We start from the raw sequence: 22,814 nt of genomic DNA on the forward strand, positions 1-22,814 counted from the left end.
CAGGGCTGGAGAGAGAAGGGGGGCTTGGGGGCTCAGTCAGGCCACCAAATAGCGGCAGGTGTTTCAGCCACTGTGGCGGGCTCCGTGTGGGTGGCCCGCGCTCTCCACTCTGTCCAAAACGAGCCTCCAGCTCCCGGCCTCACCGTGTGGCGACACACGGGCCCAAAGTGGGACCGAGTGCGTGGTTCCCCCCAGGGGACGCCTGGGCCGGTGTGCACGCCGAGCCGGCCGCTGTGGCTTAGACACGCAAACGCTCCGTCCCCTCTGTCACCCAGCGTCTGTGTCCCACGTCCGAGGGTGACAGCCAACACCCCCCACCCGAGAGAACAGATGGCTTCCGAAGGCAGGACGGGCGCCTCGAAGAGGAGCCTGCTTCGAACAGGGGGGCTGCGGGGGCAGGGACGGGCTGGTCCCTCCGGGGGTGGCTGACTGTACCCTTGCGGCCGGAGCCGCTGGGGACGGCGCATCCCCGGTGCGCGTGTCAGAGACGACGCTCAGGACGGAAGAGCCTCACCGCTCCCGCAGGAAGATTCTCCGAATTCCGAGATGCTCCTCGGAGAGCGTGCGGGCGCGTGGCCGCCGGAGCAGGACGGAGATGGGCTTTGCCTTCTCTCGGGTCAGACTCCGAGCGGAGCTTTGCGTGAAACTGTCTCTTCTGTTGAGCTGAACAGCGAGCTGGGCAGTGTCCGACCCACCGCGGGAGGCTGCCCTGGACGCCCTCGTCCCACCCCTTCGCTGTTGAGATCACCCCGGGCCCACGCTGCTCTCCCTGGCTCGGCGCGGGAGCCCCCAGCCAGGCTCCGCCAGTGCGGCGAGCCCCGTGCCCTGGGCTCTTCAACAAGCAGCAAGTTAAGTGCCGTCGTTTGACACATTTTTCTCCTCTTGCCGCGGGCAACGCCACTGACGTTCTGGCGGGAAGGTCAGGCTGGCCTCTGTGAGAGACGTGCCGGCGGCCGGTTCAGCCGAGGGGTTCCGGAATCCGCGGCTCTGACCGCGGGCTGGCCAGCGCGGTTCGAGGATCCCTTCTGCACCAATGGCGCACGGGTCGTTTGAGCTCTGGGGGCCGCGACCTACTCTTTGAAATTTGAGAAGGTTAACGTACATTAGTGGATTTTTTAAAAAAAGATTTTATTTATCTGAGAGAGAGAGAGAGCACAGAGGCAGAGGGAGAAGCAGGCTTCCCGCCAAGCAGGGAGTCCGATGCGGGACTCGATCCCAGGACCCTGAGATCATGACCTGAGCCGATGGCAGACATCCAACTGACTGAGCCACCCAGGCGTCCCCACATTAGTGGATTTTTACAAAATTAATGGTAGCTTCATTTTTTTGTATAAAACTTCAGGATAAAAACAGTGTATTCTCAGCCTAAATCTGTTTTGTCACCTTCACAATGGAGTTGGAAGCAGGAGGCTTTCTCTCTCCTGCCAGCGGCCAGGTATAGGACCGGATGGGGGGACTGCACAGACAGGGCCCCCCATGGGGCCGGGGGCTCCTCCTTCCTCCTGTGGGGGCTCCCTGTGGCAGAGCTGACCTGAAGCCCGAGGACAAGGCCGGGCAGAGCAATGCAGCCGCTGGGCTCAGGGAGGAGCGCGGGTGGGTGTGCAGGGGGGAGGGGACACCCGTCGTCCACTAGGCCTGCGGAGGCACAGTTCCCACGGCCATCCCGCGGGCTCCCCACCAGCCTGCTGATCCGGGCAGGGCCGACTCAGGGTCCAGACAGCAGCACGTCCTGTTCACACCCGGGGTGTTGATCCTGGCCGTTGTCAGCAAGTGCTACTTTTACCCACCCATCTGTTTCTGCAATTATCACTACCACTTTTTTACGATAAGGAAGAAGAGTCTTCACGGAGACGCTGAGCCATGAGGCAGGGTTACTGGTCCCCGAGCTCGGGCTGCTGTCTCTGCAGGGGGGACGGCAGGGCCCAGAGAGAGGCTCTGAGCGCTCATCTAGACACGGCAAGGAATGGGTTTCTTCTCTGTGGGGTCAGTTTCCCGGGATTGCCGTTGTTAGACTTGCTTCTAGTTCCGGAAGGCGCCGGTGGATCAAGGTCTTTATTCTGAGAACAGTACTGGGGTACAGGCACAGGAAGGAATTCCCGGGGAGCGTGGTGACAAGCAGGGCCCGCTGTCTCCTCCGTGCTGGTGCTGATAGCCGGTGGAACCACAAAGGTTCAGGAGGAATGTCCCCGTCATTCTTGTCCTGCAGTGGCCACCAACAGCAGGCCGGACGCTGCCCGGGGTCAGCCCCCCACCACGGCCCATCAACGAGCCTCCTGCCATGTTGCTCTCCAGCAAGCTGTATGTCTACGGGGCTAAGTCAGCACCCGCAGGACGCAGCGGATGGCAGACGAGGGCTCTCTCTGCTGCTGAAGCATATGGGGACGGACGTATCAGGAGCATTTCTCTTTTCTTTCTTTTAATCGGTTGATCAGTGACTTATTAAGGTAAGCTCTACGCCCAGCCGTGGGGCTTGAACTCACCACCCCGAGATCAAGACTGCATGCTCTCCCAGCTGAGCCCGCCAGGCGCCCCTCATGTCCATTTGTACTCCTGGCTGCCTGAGCCGGGGAGAGGTGGGAAGAGGCGTCAGGAAACGAGGCCTCCCCGTCCTCAGCTTTTCCTCTTCTGTCTCTGCACCCCTCCAGCTTCTTCTTCCCAGGCTCCCCCCCGGATGCTCCCCTCCTGGGACACTGAGTCCCTTGGGGAAGTGGGCCTTGCGGCTGTCCAGAGGAGGGGCTCCCCGGCTTGCTGCGTGCCCCGGAGGCATGGTATTTCCACGAGCTTCTCCCAGGACCAAGGCCAGGAGTGCACATGGGTGTCGGGCACGCGGCCGTTCATAGGATTTCACAGACTTCTCCCGCACAATTAATTTAAGCAAATGGCACAGCGAGAGGACTCTGAGTTTTCCTACTGGAAAAAATTAACATTTCCGTGCCCATCAGTTTTCCCTCTAAAAATAAACTCTATTCATGTCAAACATTTGTCTCCATCCTGCTGCGTTTCTGGGTGGCAACTGACGTCCACATCAGAGCATGAGCACAGGAGTGCAGAGGCTCTCGTAACCGCCTGTTGGGACACAAAATGGGCTCCGTGTCGGGACAGCCTGCCCAGCCCCTGCGGACATGCGTGGGCGCCCCCTCCTCCCTGGAGTCAAGGACCGGGGACGCAGACTCACACAGTTGTAAGCATCTTGCTTCACTTTCATCTGCTTCTTTGGCTAAAACACACGACCCCTGGGTGCTCTAGAACCCCAGTGCTTCTAAAACAGAGCAAAGGACGCTCCTGAAGAGAGGGCCAGACCGCCAGGTGGAGTCGACCTCCTCCCAAAGCCAGGGGGCTGAGAGCTAGGGCAGAACAGCAGGGAACATACAAGAAAAAAGGAGCCAGCACCCAGAATCACGGGCACCTCCGCTTTCTCCAGTTACACCTGCATTGGAACCAAATGGTCACCAAAACCACGTATTTTCCTGGCAGATCCCGGGTTTGGGCTGGGAACTTCCTGCCGCCCAGCCCCATCCGCTCTGCGTGGCGCTCTCAGGCTTTCCCGATCTGGAGGTCGCAGAAGGCAGGGGTGGGGGGGAGCCGGAGTGGAGCTTTCAGGCTCCAGCCCTTGGAAGCGAGGTCCCCACCCCAGGGAGGCCACGGGTGTGCACACTTGGATGTCGGTGACTTTCCCACTTATGGGCTGAGTGTCCTTGTGTTGTTGACGTGTCAGTCTCTGTGCCCTCACGGTGATGGTGACGTCATTCCCCCCCGGCGTCATGACCATCAACGGACCTAACAGGCAGAGCAAGTCAAGTCTGGTGGCAGACAGCAAGCACCGTTTGCCGTCATCATCGTCGCCGTAACAGGATGAGAGAACGTGCGTAAGTCCGACTTCCGTCTCATGCCTGGGGCTCCTGGGCCCGTGAACTTCAGCTGTGGGATTGTTTGCTCCTTAGAAATTCACTGATGTTTGTGTCTCGAAACCGAGGATGGAGATGGCAAAGGCAGTCCCTCGGGTGTGCACGTGAGGTCCGTGCCCTGGGACCAGGACACGCTTGTGTCGCAATCCGCAGACGCCGTCTGGAACTCTCTCGAGAGGCACCTGCACAGGCTTCTGAGAGGCTGAGACACTTACGGACACAAGGCAGCTTTCCCATGGAAACTGAGCTGCCACGGAAACTGAGCTGCCACAGGTTCCGAGGCACCTTCCCTTCCACACCACGCCAGGAGCCCTTCCTTTGATACGAACTGGCTTCCTGGGCTGTCGACCACACGCGCCTGGCCACGTCCAGCCACGAAGACTCCCAAGCAGAAGGGAAACCAACAACCCGCTTAAGCAGTTCCTGTGCGGTGAGCACAGCACCTGCGGCCGAGAGGATACGGACGGTACTTTCTATTCAACGAAACCTCTGCCCTTCACGCGCCGCTCAGTCCTAGTCCCTTCCGCACGTCGTAACGGTTCCCTGTTGCCCTTATTTTAAACCGAAGGTGCCCTCAGCCTGGGCCGTCAGTGCGGTTCTGTGTCATGTTATTTAAAGTCAAAGCTGAACTTGGGCCGTGCACTGGAGCGTGAGCCGCTCTGTCCCTCGAAAGCGGTTCCGTGTGTGAAGAACGTGGAGCCCATCTGTTCCGCTGTCACGAGCTGACAGAGGGAAGAGGCTTTTCCACCCGGTGTCTCAGCACTAGGCGGGCGCCGGTGGGACAGCCTACGCCGAGTCAGCCCGTAGTGGACCCGTGAGGAGGACAAGGGGCCCCTGCCTCACCATCCGAGGCCGGGCGCTCCTGGTGCAAGATCCTGGCCGGCCCAGCCTTGTTTGCCGGGGTGGGAGGGAAGGACCACGCCTAGGGATTCAGACTCTGCACCAGCACTGAGTCCCGACTGCGAGCACACACGGTGCTAAAGGCTGCCACGTGCTGGCCGGGCCTGCCCCACGCACTTGAAATGCTGCACAGGAAGCTGCAGCGGAGGGTAACTGCAAACCCGTCACTCTCGTCGACTGGGGACACACTGGGTGGAGAGGTTTAAATACGGCCTTCAAGGTCGTTAATGTGATGACAGAGTAATTATAGTGGCAAAATTAGGCACCCGTAAGACACAGAAATAAGCTTAAAGCAAAACACAGTGATGTTTCCAAGATGTGAGAGCTAATGCATCCCATCTGCGCTCCAGGACGGCCCCCTGGCGGACCCCGCGCCCTGGCAGTTCCCGCTCTGCCCGCCAGAGGGCCTGCCCGGCCCGAGTGGAGCACAGGAAGCACTGGGCTCCCGCGGTCCTGCGATTGTCATCCTGAGACCAAGAGCAAGCAGAAGAAAAACAGAGCAGGCGTCCACCACCTTCATCTCCCAGACATCAGCCCGCTGGAGTTCATCTGCAGGAGACAGCCGCCCCCGCCCCTGCCCCCAAAGGATGCTTTAGGCTGAGGTTCTCAGCCTCAGCACTGCTGACATTATGGGCTCAGTGATCCCGGGTCCATGACCGCGGGAGGGGCCATCCCGTGCGGGACGGTGTGCTGCGTTTCTGGCCTCCATGCGTGATTAACCAGGGTGTCTCAGACATTGCCAGTGCCCCCGGGGAGGCAGCACCAGCCCCCTTCCCACTCAGTATGAATGCCCCAGGCGGAAGCCCCTGCCCTCTGGCCACAGTCCTGCTGTCCATCAAAGTGGCTGCAAACATTTTTCTGCTCCTTACTCAGTGGGGCCGTTTCTGAGTCACCCATGCAGGCAGTGTGCATGCGAGAACCTTTCCCATGCATGCGAGAATTTGCACGGCCGGGTCTGCTGGGGGCTCGCGTGCGAGCCGGGGTGCGGGGGCTGAGCTCAGCAGCGGAGCCTCAATGGGACGCCTGTTGACCGGAGGTCCAGCTCGCACGCCAAGTCACTAAAGGCCACGCTCTCCGTGCTGGGCTGCTAAAAGCCCTTCTTAGTTTTACAAGTTCTTCTGTCTCCAAGCGGGGACACAGTTTCTCTCCCACCAGTCAGCTGACACAGAAAAAGGCCAAAGAATATTTTCATTATGTTCTACCTGGAAATGCTGAAAACGAGACAGAGGAGCGAGCTGTAGGATGTTACATTTTGGTAACGCGTGGGTCCATCCTGAATACGGAGCTCTTTGCCTCGAAACACCGCCAGCTCCTTCTCCTTTGAAGCAAACCCAAATTGGGACCCAGGACCTAACTGCAACCGTCCCAGCAAGCAGCTGGCACGGGCGTCCGACCCCTCTGGGTCACGGGGGCTGCGCGGTGCAGGGCCGCAGCTCCTCCCCACGAGTGTGGAACTTAAACACCTTCCAGGCAACACATCACCCCCAGTGCGGTCTCGGGGAGGCTGGGGAAATCCTCAAGTCCGCCGCTCACTGTCCAGGGGGCGTCAGGGCTCGGAAGAAGGAACAGGAAGACCCGGCTTTCCGGGCCACAGCCCCGCGCTTGGCTTCTGGGCCCTGGGCTGAGATGCCCCAAGTTCCCAGGCAGCGTGGCCTCAGCGAGTTGCGGGCAACGAGGCAAAGCCACAGAACAAAGCCGAGTTCAGACGGTGCGTTTATGAGGGCGCTGGCCGTGGGGACAGTACGGGAAACACACCACCGCCTCTGTCAATGGGAGATTTATTTTCAGAGACACAAAACGCAGCTGAGCGGCCTCACAGAGGCAGGCTGTGTTCTGGAAGGCAGCGTGGTCACGGAGCCACCCGGACAATGCCACCGTGTCTTCGTGCTCCCTGGAAGCCGCCGTTGTCTCCGGGATTGCGGCCGGTCTCCTGACATGGCTTAGGAACTCGGCGAGAAACGACTGAGGCAGAAGACATTCCCCGATGGCCACGCACACGCGTGAGACGTGTGTGCCCTACACTCGGGGGTACGGAAGCAAGCCCCCCGCCTGGGGCCCACCACAGGTGCACGCCTGCCTCTGGCGCAGCGTCTCCACGGGCACCCGGGGCGTCCACACACGCACGCCTCAGAGCGCTCCCAGGGACGAGGAGACACGAAACTCCCCATCAGCTCAGGTCTCAGAAACGCACGGAGCCCTGCACACCCGTTCTGCAGGGGTCCCTGCTGGCGACGCCCCCTGGGTTCCCGGGGTCCCGTCACTCCTGCTGAAATACGGGGTTGCACAGACTCTCGGTGCTTGGCTGTCTTTGCAACCCTGTATTTCATTCTTTCTTGCTGGAGGACTTCAGGGTACATCTGTCCACTAGCCAGCAATTTCCAACCCAAACTAGATCAAAGGGCTAGTTTTGGGGGGCTGGTGTCTTTTTTCTTTCTTCTTTTGACAGAATTGAACATTTTCTTAGTGCAAGAAGCAAGGGGCATGGGTGACCCACGAAGGAACGGGGTCCTCCCCCCCACAGGCGTCATTTTGAACAATGTCTTCCGAGCTTAGGAATATCGCAGTGGAAGGAAGGGCTCCTTTTACCCCGCCGCTGCTGGACACGCTCTGTATGTGCCCCAGTGTTTGGCGAAAGGCACGCTGGTGCCACGTGGTGTAGACTCGTCTGGGTCTGGTCCTGCTGATGCCGCAGGCTGGACCCATCCTGTCTAGAGTCCCAAGGTCAGTGTGCATTAGAGCGTCTCTGGCTGTCTTGTGCAGAGAATGCACAGTTTACACTTTTCACATAAATGAGGTTATGCTTTTGGCCAGAAGCTTTCACTCTAGTGCACATCACAAACCAGAAAACTTAAGAACCTGGTGTTTGGGATTTCCATATCGGATATCAAATCGAGCAGTAATTACAGAAGCTAAAGGTATTATGTAGAGACTGGGTTCTAGATGATTCTGAATAATTATTACTATCTACCACCAGCTCTCTGTTTAAGTCTGCATAGACATTACCCGGTTTATGCCTCTAGACATTTCTTTGATTTAATTTTTGGTGACTGTATCTTCCCCCTCACCCCCGACCCCCTCAAACAACCCGGCTCCTGTCCCCCAGTTGTATTTTCCAAAATATGGAGCACCCAAATCTTTCATTCCAGGGTATACTGTACATAAAGCTACGAAAGGTGGTCAGTACTTAAATGTTGGATAAAACTGAAAATATTCATGATCCGCAAAATAAGTTTTGAACGGGTGACCCAGTGTCACAGCAAACTGCACTCCGTCTTATTCGAGCTTGTGGGACGGCGTGCAGAGAGAAAACTGGCCGGCTCATGCGCGTATGTGCTCTTACCTTCACGGCGTACTCTGCCTCCGTAGCTTTATGCACACATCGCTTGCACACGGAGTAGGAGCCCACCCCGATGTCCTCCTTGATCTCATAGCCGTCGGTGAAGTGGATGTTGTTCCCGTGTAACTGCTGTGGAGAGAGCCCAGGACGGGGCTGCTGTCAGAGCTCGCTCGGCAGAGGCGCCCAGGGCATGGGCAGCAAGGGAGGGCCCGGATGGCGCACTGGGGCTCACCGAGCGAGCCCAGGAGATAACGGGATTGTGAAGGTCACGCGGCTGGTCAGCAATGACTCCAGATCTAAAGCTTAACTTTCTGGGCATGAGCTTAATTTTCAGACCATACGACACAGGGTCTGAGACTCTGAAGGCCGGAGCACGGAAGGCCGCCGGTGATGGGTGTGTGGCTCTGATGCTTGAGGTCGAGCAGTGTCTGGTGTCCACATCTACAGGGACTCACACCCTGTGATGTCCCATCGCAGCCCCCCTCTGCTGTGTGCACGAGCCTCCACCCCACGCACCGAGAGCATAGACAGAAAACCACCACGTAGCCACCGTTCACGATGGCACATGGCGTAGGCTGTCACATCAAGTGTCCCCGTTAGACACACTGTGGGCTCCCTAAAGGCCCTGGAGAAAGATACATGGAAATCTGACACCGCCTCATTTTCCCTGACTTTGTCCTTAAATAAAATACAATCACGATTCCTTCTTAGAATTCTCTGCATCTGGTTACACTTATGAGGTGGAAAACTCCTTCTAAAAATGTCATCTGAATCGATCTCCCCAACAGTACATTTCACAAGAGGAAGCGGCTCCCACAAAGCCGACCAGTCTCTTGGGGTGCTGACTCGATCCACACAGCGAGGACGCGCCTGTCTGACCCCCGTGGGGGCCCCAGCCACAGACACACCCCAGAGACGTTCTCACCAGAACTCTTTCCCCTTCATGAAGGTGGAAGTGGAGTGAGGGTGGGAGGCACGGCTCTGCTCACCAGGAGACTCGGGGACGCCCAGGAGGGTGGCAACAGAGCGGGTCCCCCTGTCCCTGGCACCAGCACCCCGGGACCCAGCCTGGCTCTCAGTCCACGTGGACACAGGGCTGGAGCCTCGCCGCCCGCACCCGGCGGAGGAGCGAGCCCGCGGTGTGCGGGGTTACCTGCACGATGGGGTGAAGCGCGGCCTTGTGCAGATCCTGCTGTGAGGGCTCCTGGACCAGGCTTGAGGCCACAAAACTGAATCCTCTGAAGAGGTGGTGTGCGTTGGCGCTGGGGGGCACGCCGGGGGAGTCTGCAGGCAACAACCAGACCGCTCAGCCTCCGGGAGGGGCTCCCGGGCCGCAATTCTCCAACCACCTGCTTACTGTGGGACAGGGCGCCGTTGGCCCCGCGCCGGGCAGACTGAAGTGCCGAGGACACAGAAAAATCGTTCTTTGCACTTACACGTTAGTAAGAGGGAGAACTTGCTAAGCACAGGAGCTCGGTGCGTGGCTGTGCCGGAGGGCACCGGGCGGTGGAAGGGCGGGTCACCCGCATCCTGCCGGTGAGGTCCCGCCTGCGCAGTGGGAGCGCCTTGCGCTGGGCTTACCGTCTTTTTCTTTTTAAGCTAAAGCCAGCACTAGAGCTGGTTCCCATGCCCTCGACGTGCATAAACCGGCTGCCCGCTGGACAGTGCGCTGGTGAGAGCCGCCCGATAAAGTTGAAAGAGCCCTCAAACAGACTCGTCAGAAACACCCACGGGATCATCAGAGTTTTAAATTTTCTCTTATCCAGCTGATGTGTCTGCGCCGAAAATCTCAAGCGTGTTAAATTCTACTTATGCCACTTGTCACTCAGGCCTGACACCGGCACCCACCGAATGTGGGCAGTGGTGGTGACGCCATGAAGACCCACCTGAGCCCCAGCCGGTCGGCCAGAGCCTGACCGCCACGGCTCGGTCCGTGCAGGGGGAGGCAGCCCCGGTACAGTAGGCAAGGCAATGTCATTCAGGGGCAGTGCGTATCTGATCTGCAAAGTCTCCATTCACGAATGAAAATGCGTCAGTTCAAGTTAATACACCTGCTGTCCCCAAAAAAGCACACACACTCCCCAACAGCTGTAAATGAGCCTTTTGGGCTAGGCTCCGCCCCAGCCATTAGCTGGGCTGCAGCTAATTCTCTGGGATAAGCTGGGATTCTTATGTAAAGCCCTAAGGAGGACGTCAGAGGGCCCTGGGGGTTGAAGACTGCTTAAGGTTGTTGGATCCCCTGGGCTTTGGTGGAGACCCTTAGGGCAGCCCACGGTAGTGCAGGGCATTTCGGGAGAAGGCAGACCTCAAAGCCGAAATTCTGTGCAGGAAAAGGGCAGACGGCAGGAAGCAAGCTGGGGCGCGGAACCCCAGGTCTGGAGCAGCTTGGCGCCCGCCGCGCCTCAGCTCTACTGTCTAGCAGCGCATCGTTTTCAGATTCTAAAAACTACTCAGCGGAAGCTTCTGGGTTTTAATTAAGCTTCCCTAGTCTAGCACGGAGGGAATTTATTTCCCAGCACCCACAGCCCAACTCAAAGCGAACAAAGTGGAGTCTCTCTTCCAAGTTTCTCTTCGTAGCGTTTTGTATCTGACCATCTATTTGTTTCATGATTATCCCTAAAAATCATAGGAAATTTCAGTTGCAGAAGTAGTAAGAACCTCCAAAGATAGGAGATCCCTTTTTATTTTCTTCACATAACACCATTACGTAACATACACTGACTGACAGACTGACCGTGTTCCCCCAAAATGCGTAGTTTGAAGCCCGACCCCTCCGCGTGACTGTCTTTGGAGATGAGGTCTTTCGGCAAGTCATGAAGGTTAAATGAGGTCAGGAGACCTGATCCAATGGCCCTGGCGTCCTTGTAAGAAGCAGGTGAGACAGCAGGGACCACGCTCTTCCTCCTCGAGCACAGAATAAGGCCGCGGGAGGCCATGTGCCAGCTGGGCAGAGAGCCCTCCCCAGGAACCGAAGGAAGTGTCTGCTGGCTATCTGCAGTCACACCGCACAGATGTGCTCGCGGCCTTCTTCTCCCCCCAAACCCTCTGACTACGGGAGGGGCTTGCACTGCCCGGAGGTTGCCAGCTTGTGCGTGCCTGAGAGGAGTGGCCCCCGGAACGCAGCTCAGAACAGGAGACACAGCAGGAGGGGGGGGGGCAAAGAACCCTGGGGGACTCCAAACCAGATGTCACCCGGGTAGGGGACTGAGAATCGGTTCTCTCACCTAAAGCTTGAAGGTGGAGACGAGAGAACAAGAAAGTCAAACAGAGCCCACCCGCACCCTCCATGGAAGTGTTCCGGAACACCAGACCCTCAGGCTAAGTTGCCGTCCCTAACTGGCCAGGGAGGAGGAGGAGAACCCGGGGTGGGACAGAACTCTGGGCTGGCTTGCCCTCGCGGCCGGCACACACCTGTGGGCGTCCGTGCTGTGAACTCGGGGTCAAAGTGGAAGGTGTCCTCGGGCCTGCCCACCGCTGGTTTGAAGGGCGGCTTGATCTCCTTCCTGTACAGCTTCTGCGGGGAGAGCAAGACAGGACGCTGAGGACCACGGACCACCTGGGGAAGACGATGTGGGACAGCAGAGCCGGCCAAGGGGGAGGGAGACAGGCCTCACACACACCGCCGGGGATGCACCCGTGGCCGGCTCCCTGGGACACACTGAGTGGGTTCGAACACACGCAGAACGCCGTGTCTCTTACATGTTGATATTATGGAAGGTATCGGATAGAGCTGGACGCTACCAAAGCCATGACTAAACCACGAGGAGTTGGACACCTGCTACGTATCCTCCATTGAGGGCAATATGAAGTTTTCAACCTTTTTGGGGGGCATAATGTTTTTCTGAAGGATCTAACCACCCCCCACCCCGGAAACAGCAGGGAAGAGCCCCCGCTGCTTGGCACCCTCCTCCCTGCCCTGCCCTGGCCACCGTGGGGCCAGCGCCTAGGGGATGCTGGGATGGCCCCCAGCTACAACGAGCCAGGTCCTTCCTCACACAGCCCAGAGCCCGTGACCGGCACTTCCAAGTCTCCAGATGGAGACACACGCTTCTTCAGAATGGCCTGACCTTTGCTGCACAGAAACTCCAGCCCCCCACCGCTTCCCTCTGACCCTGGCCTTCTTGAAAACGCCTTCCAACTAGGTGATATTGTCTCCTTAGGCAAGGCAACAATGTATTGTTCTGGGGACATGCAACTTCGGGAGAATACTGTGTGGAAGCAGGCCTGGGAGCGAGGTGGATAAAGCCACAGATGGGCAAGAAGGGGGAACCTGGGGCCAGTCAGGGAGGTGATGGAGAGGTGCGGCGGCCTCAGGCCTCCACCCTGGCTGAGGCTGGGGGTGGGGGTGGCAGCCGCAGTGGGGACTTCAGAACATCCCCGTCCTGGGTCGCTCGGTGTGCCCAGGGTGTGGAAGTCGTGGTGCTGGCCCGCGTACCGAGAGCCTGGTGGGTTGGTGCATGGGCAGCAGGGCTCGGACACCAGGAAGGGGGTCTGGCTGCAAACGTTTAGCACGAATTTTCCCAGTTCTGCCTGACCAGAGGGGACCCCTAGTCCCTTTCTTGGCGCTTCCGCTTAGCAGGCCTGGAGACAGGGACCCTGATGGCTCAGAAAGAGGTCGCAGTGACCCCCGTCCCATCTGTGCTAAATCTCTCCATAACACAGAAAAGCAGCTTTTATCAGCCTGTCTTTATGTCTTTACAGACGAGGAAACCCAGGCTAAGACAGGTTGGCTGAGCTGTGCGAGGTCAGGAGTGAGGGAGGGCCAGTGTGGGGAGGACCTGGCACACTGACCTCCCAGTTACAGCAGCGCTCACAGTGAGGGAAGGTCCAGCACGGGCAGGAGGGCACGAGGCCCCAATCCCTGCTGGGAGCACATCCTTTTGGAAGCCGAGGTGGTGGTGGGAACTGCCAGGAGTGATGGTTAGAACAAAAACTGTGTCCGGCCGGCGACTGCCGGGCTCTCCCCTGATTTAATGAGCCGCAGACGTGCACAGGAAGGAGCTCCGGGTGTGCCCCTGGAGCCGCCAGAGGACAATGTCCACCCTCGATGATCTGCTCATTTCTTGCTCTGGGTGAATAAATTTCATTAGGAATTGATTTACTCTGTAAGCTCTTTTCCAGAAATAGAAAGACGCTACTTTCCATGGTGACGCACTTGGGTGGGAACGAACTCCCCTGGTGTCTGCACCTGTCAGAGGAAATCGCACGAGGACGGGCGAGCTGCGCGCTCCGGCTGAAATGGGGCCGTTACCAAGACCGGTGGCCCAGGCGCAGCCCTGTGGGGCTCAGACCCTTCCGGCTCACATCTGCGATGCTCCCGGTGTTAAACCAGTGTCTGTCCTGCTCTAGGAAAACTCACATCCTCTCCCAGGGCGGTCATACGTTCTCTTGCTATTGGGGGGTGGGGTGGGGGGGCGGTGGGGGGGAGCAGAGGGAGCAGGAGGGAAAGGTGGGGGACATCTCAACCAGAGCCCCATCTCCCACTTTACGAGCACTCATTGACGTGCACACAGTGCTGGCTCTTACTTAATCCAAACGAGAGGAGAGGCGTTTGCCCTTGGAGCTGAAGGTCATACATTTCAGCATCTCTTCTGGCTCCAGCTCCACCAACATAGCGACCCCTGGGAGCAGGAGGCCAAGACCCGCCCCCAGCCTCAGGCTTTTCCGTGGAGTCAGTTTTGCTCCACGATGGAACATGGTGGCACCTGGAGGCATCGGCGGTGACGACCGGGTGTGTGTGCAGGCGCCCAGCGGGTAGAGGCCATGACGTTGCTCACCCCTCTGCCGCGCTTGGGACACCTAGGAGCCCTGCTTCCCGTCCGACCACCACCAATATCACTGTGCATCAGCTTTGATAAGAAGCAGGGCGGGGACATCGAGGTGACTTCCCAAGTTCCGTCCCTCCCTGCAGAAGCCTGCTCAAGTCCGCTCCTTGTCCTGCCGTCCCTCCAGCCTCCCACGGAGGAGGACAGCAAGGCTTTGAAAGTCCAAGCGGCCCAAGAAAGCACAGGTGCCTCGTCTGACCAAGCTGACCTCGGGGCCACACGCTTTGCCCCAGACTTCTTCCTCGCCCCCGGGAGCAGCACAGCGGCCCAGGTTGACCTCCTGGGGAGACACCGCTTCCCACTTTGCAAGTCTTCACCGTACAGAGAAGGAATTCAGAACCGCATCTGTCCCCCCACAGGGGCGTGCCACGCACTTTGTCTGGGCGGAGACGACCGCACCCTTTGACTCAAGGATTTAGTGATAACTCGGGAACAAACGCGGATGTGCTACCTCCTGGTTTCCCCCGCCCCAGGATACTTATGCCTGTTGGCCGGGTGGAGAGTCCCAGTTCCCTCCTTCCCACCACACACCCAGCCCGGGGCATTTCCCCTAGACCAGTCATGGATGCCGGCCATCGTATGGCGGGATTACCGCACCGGGAGACCCGGACTTCACCGGCCCTGTGCACGTGCACACCTGCTTTTCCTCGTGCTTTTGAACGGCCTCTGTAAGCTGCTGTTTCATTAAGAAGATCCTAACTGACGGAAGGGAGAGCATGGGAGAGCCCACCAAGGCCTTCCCTTGCAGGTCCCTTGGCCCCCAGAACACCGGTCCCTGGTCTCGATCTGCCTATGAGCATGGCGTATGCAAAGGCTGCCCCAGAACCCCACCCTCCTGGTCCCCAAGGAGGCTGCGGTTTCATCCTGGTTCCCAACAGGGAGCAAAGGGCTGCCTAAGGCACCCCGTGCCTTCCACACCGGATGGCTCCCTTATGCAGTCTTAAAGACCGGTCAGTTTCTTCCTGTTACTGGGTAAACTTTTGGAATGTGTTATTATTACACAAGCTTTCTTCCCCTGAGTCTAAGCCAGGAGAGGGTTTGAGGTTTTAAGGAAAAGGTCACCTTGCTTCTCATTTTGCAGCGTGAACCATGATACGAAGGTTAAATCGGGAGCAACTGGCAGCAGCATTTTGTGTAGGCTTAGAGCTGGACGAAATGCACTGTCACTCTGACCCGGATTCCCCTCTCTGAACCTCTAGAACAATCCATCCCACACTGATGGAAAGAGAATGGGGTCTCATGATCAAATTCACCGGGCACCACTTTAAATCCTCTCGCTTGTCCCCGGATCTGAGTATGACACGAGTTGTAGCCACAGGGGAATGGATCACACATCAGGCCTGGATACGCCGGGAGGCTCCGAGCAGGTGCGCCAGGCCTATTTATACCGGGATGACCTTCCGATGACGGAGGGGAGAATCAGGGGCGCGGTGAGAACGGTGACTGGGTAATGCCGTAGGAAGCTGCTTCTAGCTCGGGGTCACGGACCTCACATCTGCTTTCTGCAGGCAGCTTTGGCTCCAGACATCTCCAAATTAACATTCTCTAGATAGGGAAGGGCACAGATTACTCCTGAAACAGCACCGCAGAAATAATGGGGAGTGGTGCCTGGCTTGTCGGGGTAACAGGGAGAATTCAAATGGCCCCAGTGCACCAGGGGGATCTGATGGGTCGGTGGCCCATGCAGTTGGACTCTGTCTATACGGGCTCCCCCCACTGAAAGCCGCTCCAGCCACGGCGTCTGGACTGACCACACTGCAGAGCCGGGGAGCGGGCAGCCACCGAATGGAGGGTCCCACTGGGCTCCGCGAAAGGAGAAGCTCTGCTGGCGTATTTAACGTGGGACGAAAGTGATGGAAATCTTTCCACCGAGCAGTGGGAGGGGCTCCCTCTCCCCCGACACAGGCGCTGAGATCCTGGCCAGCGGCCAGCCGCTCCTGAGAACCAAACCCCTAATATCCACTCGGCACAGGCTTGTGGGCAGGAAGACTTCCCTCTGCTGCTGCTGGTATGCATGAGTGTCCGGGCGGGGGGCTCTGGCACACGCTGCCCCCTCATGCACGGACCCTGGGCTCTCCTCTCATTGCCCTGTGCCTTGGTTTCCCCGGGGGTCCCTTCTAGAGCTCCGAGTAACCACAGACGGTGCGCTTGGACGGGTTCAGAAATGGAAAGAGAACAACTCGAGAGAGCACAAGCTCCGAGACTTTGTACAAGTCGTCACGATGATGGGTCCTGACCGGTACAGCAAAGTCCCGGCCTCCACCTGCAGGTGTCGGCCCACGGCGAGGGGCGCGGCGCTGGGCGGGAGGTCCTCCTCGGGTGTGCGGGGGGGGGGGGGGGGGGGGCGGGCGGGGCTCCGCGGGGGGGCGGGGGGGTCCTGCGGCCTGCAGCGATGAACTCGCATGCAGCGACAGGCGGAGTAAATGTGGCGTGTGTGTAGGACACCCCGTGACCCCTGCCGAGGGCTCGGGGCCGTAACTGTAGTTTCTCATTTGGTTCAGGGGACTGAGCGGCTTTCAGGAAGAGCCAGTCCCAGCGGACGCGTGTTCGCTCGGCTTTGCGGACAAGTCAGTGGCAGAGCGACGGACGTGGGCAGCGACCCCCATCCCTGCATTCTGCTCCGGCAGGTCACCTGAAAATTTCTCCCGGCAGTTTTGGGTCACAGAGGGAAGCAGACAGCGAGATAAATATCCTTACACTCTCCGGGCGGATCCCGAGGGAGGCCCTGGGGTCGCAGGCCCAGGCAGAAACCAAACGGGTCCGGGGAGGGCTTTGTGCAGTTGTCCCCGGCCTCGGCCGGGCACAGGGAGCCTCTGGTAGTCACAGTTTTTGCCGATGCTACTGCGTTGTGGTTTTCTTAACCAAGCTGCTGAAACAGAGCGGGCACATCTGGACGGGGAGTTAGGAACATTAGCCCCTGGACACCTGCTGATGCCTTGTATTTTCGTGTCCGCTTTCTCCAGCACGGGTCTGCCGCTTGCTCGGTGAGTGACTGGGGCCCAAGGCCGGCCGTGGTAGCCGGCGGCTCACAGCTCACGGGTGGGTAGGGAGGGTGGAGATGGGGGCCGGGGACACTCATCTGCTCCCCGGGAAGCCCGCAGCAGCACAGACAAGGCTGCGGTCCCGAGGAGAGCTCTGCTGGGAGCGTCTCACCGCACCTGCCTCCACTCTCCGATGGGTCAGGCTCACCGCACAACCTCTTCTGTGGCTGGACGAGACATCTGCCTGTAGCAGTCCGCTGTCGAGACCTGGAGGGCGGCTGTGTTTTTCCACTGCCACAGCGTGGACCCCCTGCTCGCTCACCTGGACGTGGGCAAGTGCCAAGTAATATTTAGGAAATAAGCGAATTTTCACTAAAGTGGTGACTCAGGTCTCTTCTACCTTAACCATTTCCTGGCTGCTTGCGTTCAGGGCTTGGGAGAGTATGAGATCCGTCCGTCCCTCTGTCCCTGCCTCACCATCTGCGGGCAGATGTGGAAGTGACAGTGAATACGGTCGGTCCCCGGGAATCTGAAGGGCCTCTCTCAGGAACGAAATGAAGTTAAACGCTAAAAGCAACGAAAGTCTGATTTCAGTCTGATTACTTTGAAATAGTACAGCACACCACCTTCTCGGTGCAGACGTCTAGTGACGGTGTTTGCTCTGGCAGGGACCTGGCGCCAGAAGTGGAGATGAGATCAGCCGTGCACACCGGGGCTGGTCTCCTCGAGGCATTCCTGCCGGTGCGGCTCCTAACGCCGCAGGAAGACGCTGGGCTTCTGCTCCGAGCTCCCGTGGAGCACGTTTTCCGGGCTTTCCGGGACGCACGTTAGCCCAACCTCTGTAGTGTTCAAGGTCATCATGGTGCTATGAAAATTCCAAGCATTTCACAGAGCTGTCTTGACGCCCCCTCCAAACACCCCTGTCTTCGGGGGGGCACCTCTTCTTGGCTGAGAGAAGCATCTGTCCACAGAGCTCACAAGTAGCCCCTCCTGAGCCAGGCTGCTGTGTGGAAGGGTACTGGGGCCCCGTGGCCGGGCCTCCCCTCTCTCCTGGCGGCAGCCCACAGATCTGCATCCCACATGGTCCGGCCCCGGCCCCGCCGTCCCGCGCTCCTGTTTTCTCGTCTGCTGTGTCCGCAGGGGCTGCGGGGCCCCGGAGAGAGAGGGAGAGCGGTGGGTCCCGTCCTGAGAGCCTCTCCCTTGCTCCCTCACTCATTCACTGTCTGTCAGGGGCCCCTTCGAAGCTGGCTGTCTCAGAGCCCGGGGGACGTCTCTAGGACGCAGCCGGCTGGCCCGAGACCTCATCACAATCCGAGGGACGGAGCTTCTGTGCCGGGTGGAGCTCAGAACTAATCGGGAAAGATCCTCAGGTGCCGTTCTGTGAGCGGAGGACGGCCGAGCTCCTCCGAAGCCTGCGCTCCGGGAAGCAGAGGAAGGAGAGTCCGCGGGGGGCGGGGGGGGGGGGGGGGGGGGCAGCCGCTTTGACTCTCCATTTCCACTTCCCACCTTCCTGGACGCAAGCTGATGCCGACGCAAGCAGGCTCGTGCCCCTGGAGGGGAGGTCACAGGTGTGCCGGCCTCTCGAGCGCCTCTCTCTGGTCTCGGCGTTGGAAAGGATCCCAGCCCTGGAAACGCTCCGTAATCAGAACCACAGAAGCGGGTTTTAAGGAAGCTGGTGCTCCGCCGGTGGGTCGACCTTCAGAAGGCGGGGAGGGGTAAGATCCGAAGCTCTGGGAACAGCCGGTTCCATCCAGCTTCGGGGCAGCACCTTCTCGGGACAGTGAGCCCAGGGGCCAGGCAGGCTGTCACAGCGCCACCGCCGCTGGAGCTCGCCGAGGGGACAGGACGAAGACAGGGAGCAAGTCTACCACGGCTCACAGCCTCCGTCCTGGAGAGGACGTTAACGTCATATATGGGCGTATCCTGTTAGCGTCTCCCAAGGTTAACTGGCTCGGGACGCGAAGCCCGGAATATGCTACCGTGTGCACCTCAGGAAAGGACCAGAAGACACTGCCATCCAGGACGGATGCCCTCCCTGCACACAAGGCCCAGCAGGGGCCGCTCCCCATGCTGACGGGTCCCGAGGCGGCTACAAGCAGCTGGTGGCAGTGAGACTCGGGACCCCTTGGCCAGCGGCCAGCGGCGGTGTGGCGTCGGCCCGGAGAAGGAAGCAGAGGTTGGACGTGTGATGGGCCCCCTCCCCTACCCAGGGACATCTGGGCCCCAGGTCTGTGACCAGCAGAAGGCCTGCGAGGTCGCTTCAGCCAGAGCCCCTCAGATCTACACCCCTGCCCCGCTATAAATCCTACCGCCCCTGCTGCTCAGACCTGAGCCCCATCTCTCCCCCCGACAGCAGAGCCTGAACCTCTGGTCCCTGAACACATCACCATGGAAGTCCTCCTTGTTGCTAACAAGTGTGGCCAGTAACTGTGTCTTTAACAGTCTGGATGTTTATTTTCTTACATCCCCTGTGAGAGCGCCAGCTGCGTAGGCCTGAGCCCAAAACCAGAGACCGGGATGGCCTCCCAGAGCCCACGATGCCAGGCCCTTAGCACAGGAGAGGCCTGTGCGGCCTGGCTCAGTGGTCTGGAGACCCCCAGGGGCCCAGAGACCTAGTGACCCCACATCCTGGAGACCCACAGGTACCCAGACCCAGAAAACCAGCAGCCCAGCAGCCCAGTGGCCTGGAGACCCACGGGGGCTCCAAGACCCAGAGAACAAGCAGCCCAGAGGCCCAGTGGCCAGAGACCCAGAGAACCAGCAGCCCAGCAGCCCAGCGGCCTGGAGACCCACGGGGGCTCCAAGACCCAGAGAACCAGCAGCCCAGTGGCCCTGAGACCCAGAGAACGAGTATCCAGTGGCCTGGAGATGGACAGGGACCCTGAGACCCAGAGAATCAACAGCCCAGTGGCCCAGCAGTCTGGAGATCCCTCAGGGGCTCCAAGACCCAGAGAAGCAGCACCCATCCGCCCAGCGACCTGAGGGGCTCCTGCACCCTGTCCCTGAGTGACGGTGATCCCTGCTCTGTCCTTAGTGATGGGAGCAGCTGCGGGGTCATCGGAAGCTGTCTCTGAAGTGTTAAAGGGCTCTCAGGCCCGGTGTTGCAGCAAGGGTGGGCCCTGGTCTGTGCCCGTAAGATGCCAGGTGGTTCCGAAGGCCCCTGAGAGGGCAGCCCGGCCGGGGGACAGGGCCACGGGCCCCTCTGGTCTGCACCAAGCTGCTGCGCCCCGCACCTCACCTCCTCGTCACCCGTGTGAGCTGGGCACGGCCCCGGGCGACTTACGTTCCAGTCTATGGTCACAAAGAAAGGGTGCCGCTTGATCTCCTCCACTCCGTCGACGCCAGCGCCTGTCCCGAGGACAAAGCAGACATGAGCATTAGAACAAACCCCTGTTTCCATTACCTCTGAGAGCTTCTGCACAGCAGCCTGAGGGGCTGGGGGTGCTCAGAGCACCTCCCTAGGCCTTCCTCCTGCGGGAAGGGCCCCTGTTCACCGGCCTCACAGCCCACAGAAGCCACGTTCTGCCCTGCAGGCCTGTAACAGCGCCACGGAAAGGGGCAGGGCAGGCTGGAAGCTTCCCGCTGTGGGGATGGGGGTGCCAGGGAAGCTGGAGGGGGACACTGGAGGCCATCGCAGCCCAGCTGCACGAGGGCATCCATCCCTCCCTCCAAGTAGGCACATCCCCGACATGGGGCTCGACCTCACAACCCTGAGAAGATCAAGAGTCACATGCTCTACCAACCGAGCCGTCCAGCACCCCCGCCCCTGCCAGCTGCCCCATCAAAGCCCACGAATGCTAGCTCAGGCTGGCCTTCCGGAAGGGGGGGAACGTGCAGGAGGAGGGGGAGGGCAGGCTGCAGTGCGGAGCACCTTGTCAGGCGGCTGCTCTGGTTTGCAGGGAAGGGGCAGACAGCAGGATGGGACCCAGAGAGACACTGGTGTCCACACCTGCGGCTGCGGGGGCCCCCGGAGACGGCGCGTAAATAGTTCTGCTGGGTTTGCTCACTGTGCCGGCCTCTCTTTCCTTTGCTGCTTACGTTAAATCCTGGGACGGGGGAGCAGGCGAGGGCTGAGCCTGCAGAGCGCGGAGGGATCGGGGCAGGGAACCTGCTCTGCCCGCTGTGGCGACATAGTGACACGTCTGCGGGAGCTGCACAGGCAGCGTGAGGCCTGACGCGGACGCTGCCAACGGGGGCTCATCCGTTAAAATGAAGGCGCGCACTGACATCAGCTTGGGTTAGGGGACCTGCCTGGGGCCCGGCGCCGGGGTTGGGGGGGGCGGTACGAGGGAACTTGCTGTACTTCCTGCTCCATTTTTCTGTAAACTTAACACTGCTCTAAAAGGAAGTCTGTTACTTCAGGAGAACCCAAACTCTCAGGCCCTAAGAGCTTTGGGTTTTCTCCAGGATGGGAAGGCAGGAGAGGAGCCTCAGTGGGCCAGGGAGGGGGCAGGGGGCCCGGGGATGTGGGAAGAGAGACGGGCTACATGGGCCAGGCCATCTAAAGCCAGCTCCTGTCTCGGGTCTGAGGACAAGGGTTCCATGTCACGTGGTTTGTGAGACACAGACTTCCCGGTACTGCACCCCAGGCTCTGTAAGCCCAGCCCCGCTGTAGGTCAAGGCCTGGTGTCTCGGGCTCCCTGTTCAGCCTGCATCCCAGGAAGGTGGGTGCTGGTGGCTGCTGGCTGAGATGGGAGGGACCAGGAGCAGGAAGGTGTGGGAGACGGGGAAGCCTCCCCCAGCTGATTATCAGAACCAAAGAAGGGGTCTTGGAAACTCCGAATTTCTAGCTGGTTGGTCGGAATCACAGGGGATGCCCTGGGCGGTGGGATAGAGCCCGGGTCTAGGCCAACCCTGGGTGCTTAGTGCCGGACACCCAAGCTGGTGTCTCCTGGGAAGTGAAGAATTTGTGGGTGTGGAAAACCCATGCATCTGGTATCAGAAGGTTTGGCACGAGTAGAGAAAAACGCGTTCTATCCTGCGAGGACCTCCTCCTGAGGACTTCTCTGGGTTTCCCAGTCTGGCCCCTTTGTTCTGAGATCTGAACCCTGCAGCCAGCAGCCCATGAGAGGTACCCAAGCAGACGCTCTCGGGAACCGTGGAGAATGAGTCGGCAGCCTGACTCCCAACATGGTCCCCCCTTCAGCCCGTCCCGTGGGCAGGCCTCCTCCTGAAGACCAGAGCTCTGGACGGGAAAATGCTCCTAGTCCCGAGGATTAAAGTTCCCAATCTCAACCCCTGTTTCCGATCTTAGCTCTTTTTGGTGCTTCTGGAAGCACCGTGGGTCTGTCAGAGGTGGGTGGGTCGAGCACACGCTCAGAGCCCAAGGGGACACACACTGGCCACGCCACCCATCGGCTAAACGTCTCCGGAGAATCCACATGCATTTTGCACCCGTTCCATTTCATCCTCATGCATCATTTGCACGAATGGGGCAATTGATTATTGGGGCAATTTAAGCCCAGTGAGATGCAAAGGAAATGGAGCTTTTGGTGCAACTCCAAATTCCACACCGACGCGTGCTGGTTTCTCAGCGACTCACCCGTGCGTTTTTATTTGCAGCTTCTTTCTTCTGCTGAGTGAGGTTGGTGCTTTGAGGCTTGTTTCTGGGCCACATGGCATGTTCGACAGTGAATTAATTAGCACTTCGGTTATTACTCAAAAATTAGAGGCGTTCCAAAAGGAGAAAATGTGAAAAAGAAGGGAAATTTCTGCACACAGTTCTTTAAGGCCTACGTCATCCTTCCTGGGCACACACGGGCATTGTCTTGGATTCCAGTGTTACTTATCCTCCCCTGAAACGAGGTAAGCGGGTTGTTTTGTACTGATGACCCCTTTCTCTGTCAGCTGAACACGGGTGCCAGTG

The 22,814-nt window shown here is 59.2% G+C and overlaps 1 protein-coding gene across 4 annotated transcripts in view; it reads right to left on the minus strand.

The window, feature by feature from the left end:
- RPS6KA2 (ribosomal protein S6 kinase A2) overlaps positions 1-22,814 on the minus strand; it is a 304,538-nt gene that overhangs the window by 13,850 nt on the left and 267,874 nt on the right. For all 4 annotated transcript variants that reach the window (XM_032837181.1, XM_032837184.1, XM_032837183.1 and 1 more), the window contains 4 exons: positions 20,232-20,296; positions 11,554-11,656; positions 9,296-9,426; positions 8,146-8,271 (listed from right to left, as the gene is read on the minus strand). In XM_032837181.1, coding sequence (XP_032693072.1) covers positions 8,146-8,271; positions 9,296-9,426; positions 11,554-11,656; positions 20,232-20,296 — 425 coding nt within the window. The remainder of the gene's footprint in view (positions 1-8,145; positions 8,272-9,295; positions 9,427-11,553; positions 11,657-20,231; positions 20,297-22,814) is intronic.

This window comes from Lontra canadensis, unplaced genomic scaffold (assembly GCF_010015895.1).
Source record: "Lontra canadensis isolate GAN:19392208 unplaced genomic scaffold, GSC_riverotter_1.0 scaffold97, whole genome shotgun sequence".
Classification (NCBI taxonomy): domain Eukaryota; kingdom Metazoa; phylum Chordata; class Mammalia; order Carnivora; family Mustelidae; genus Lontra; species Lontra canadensis.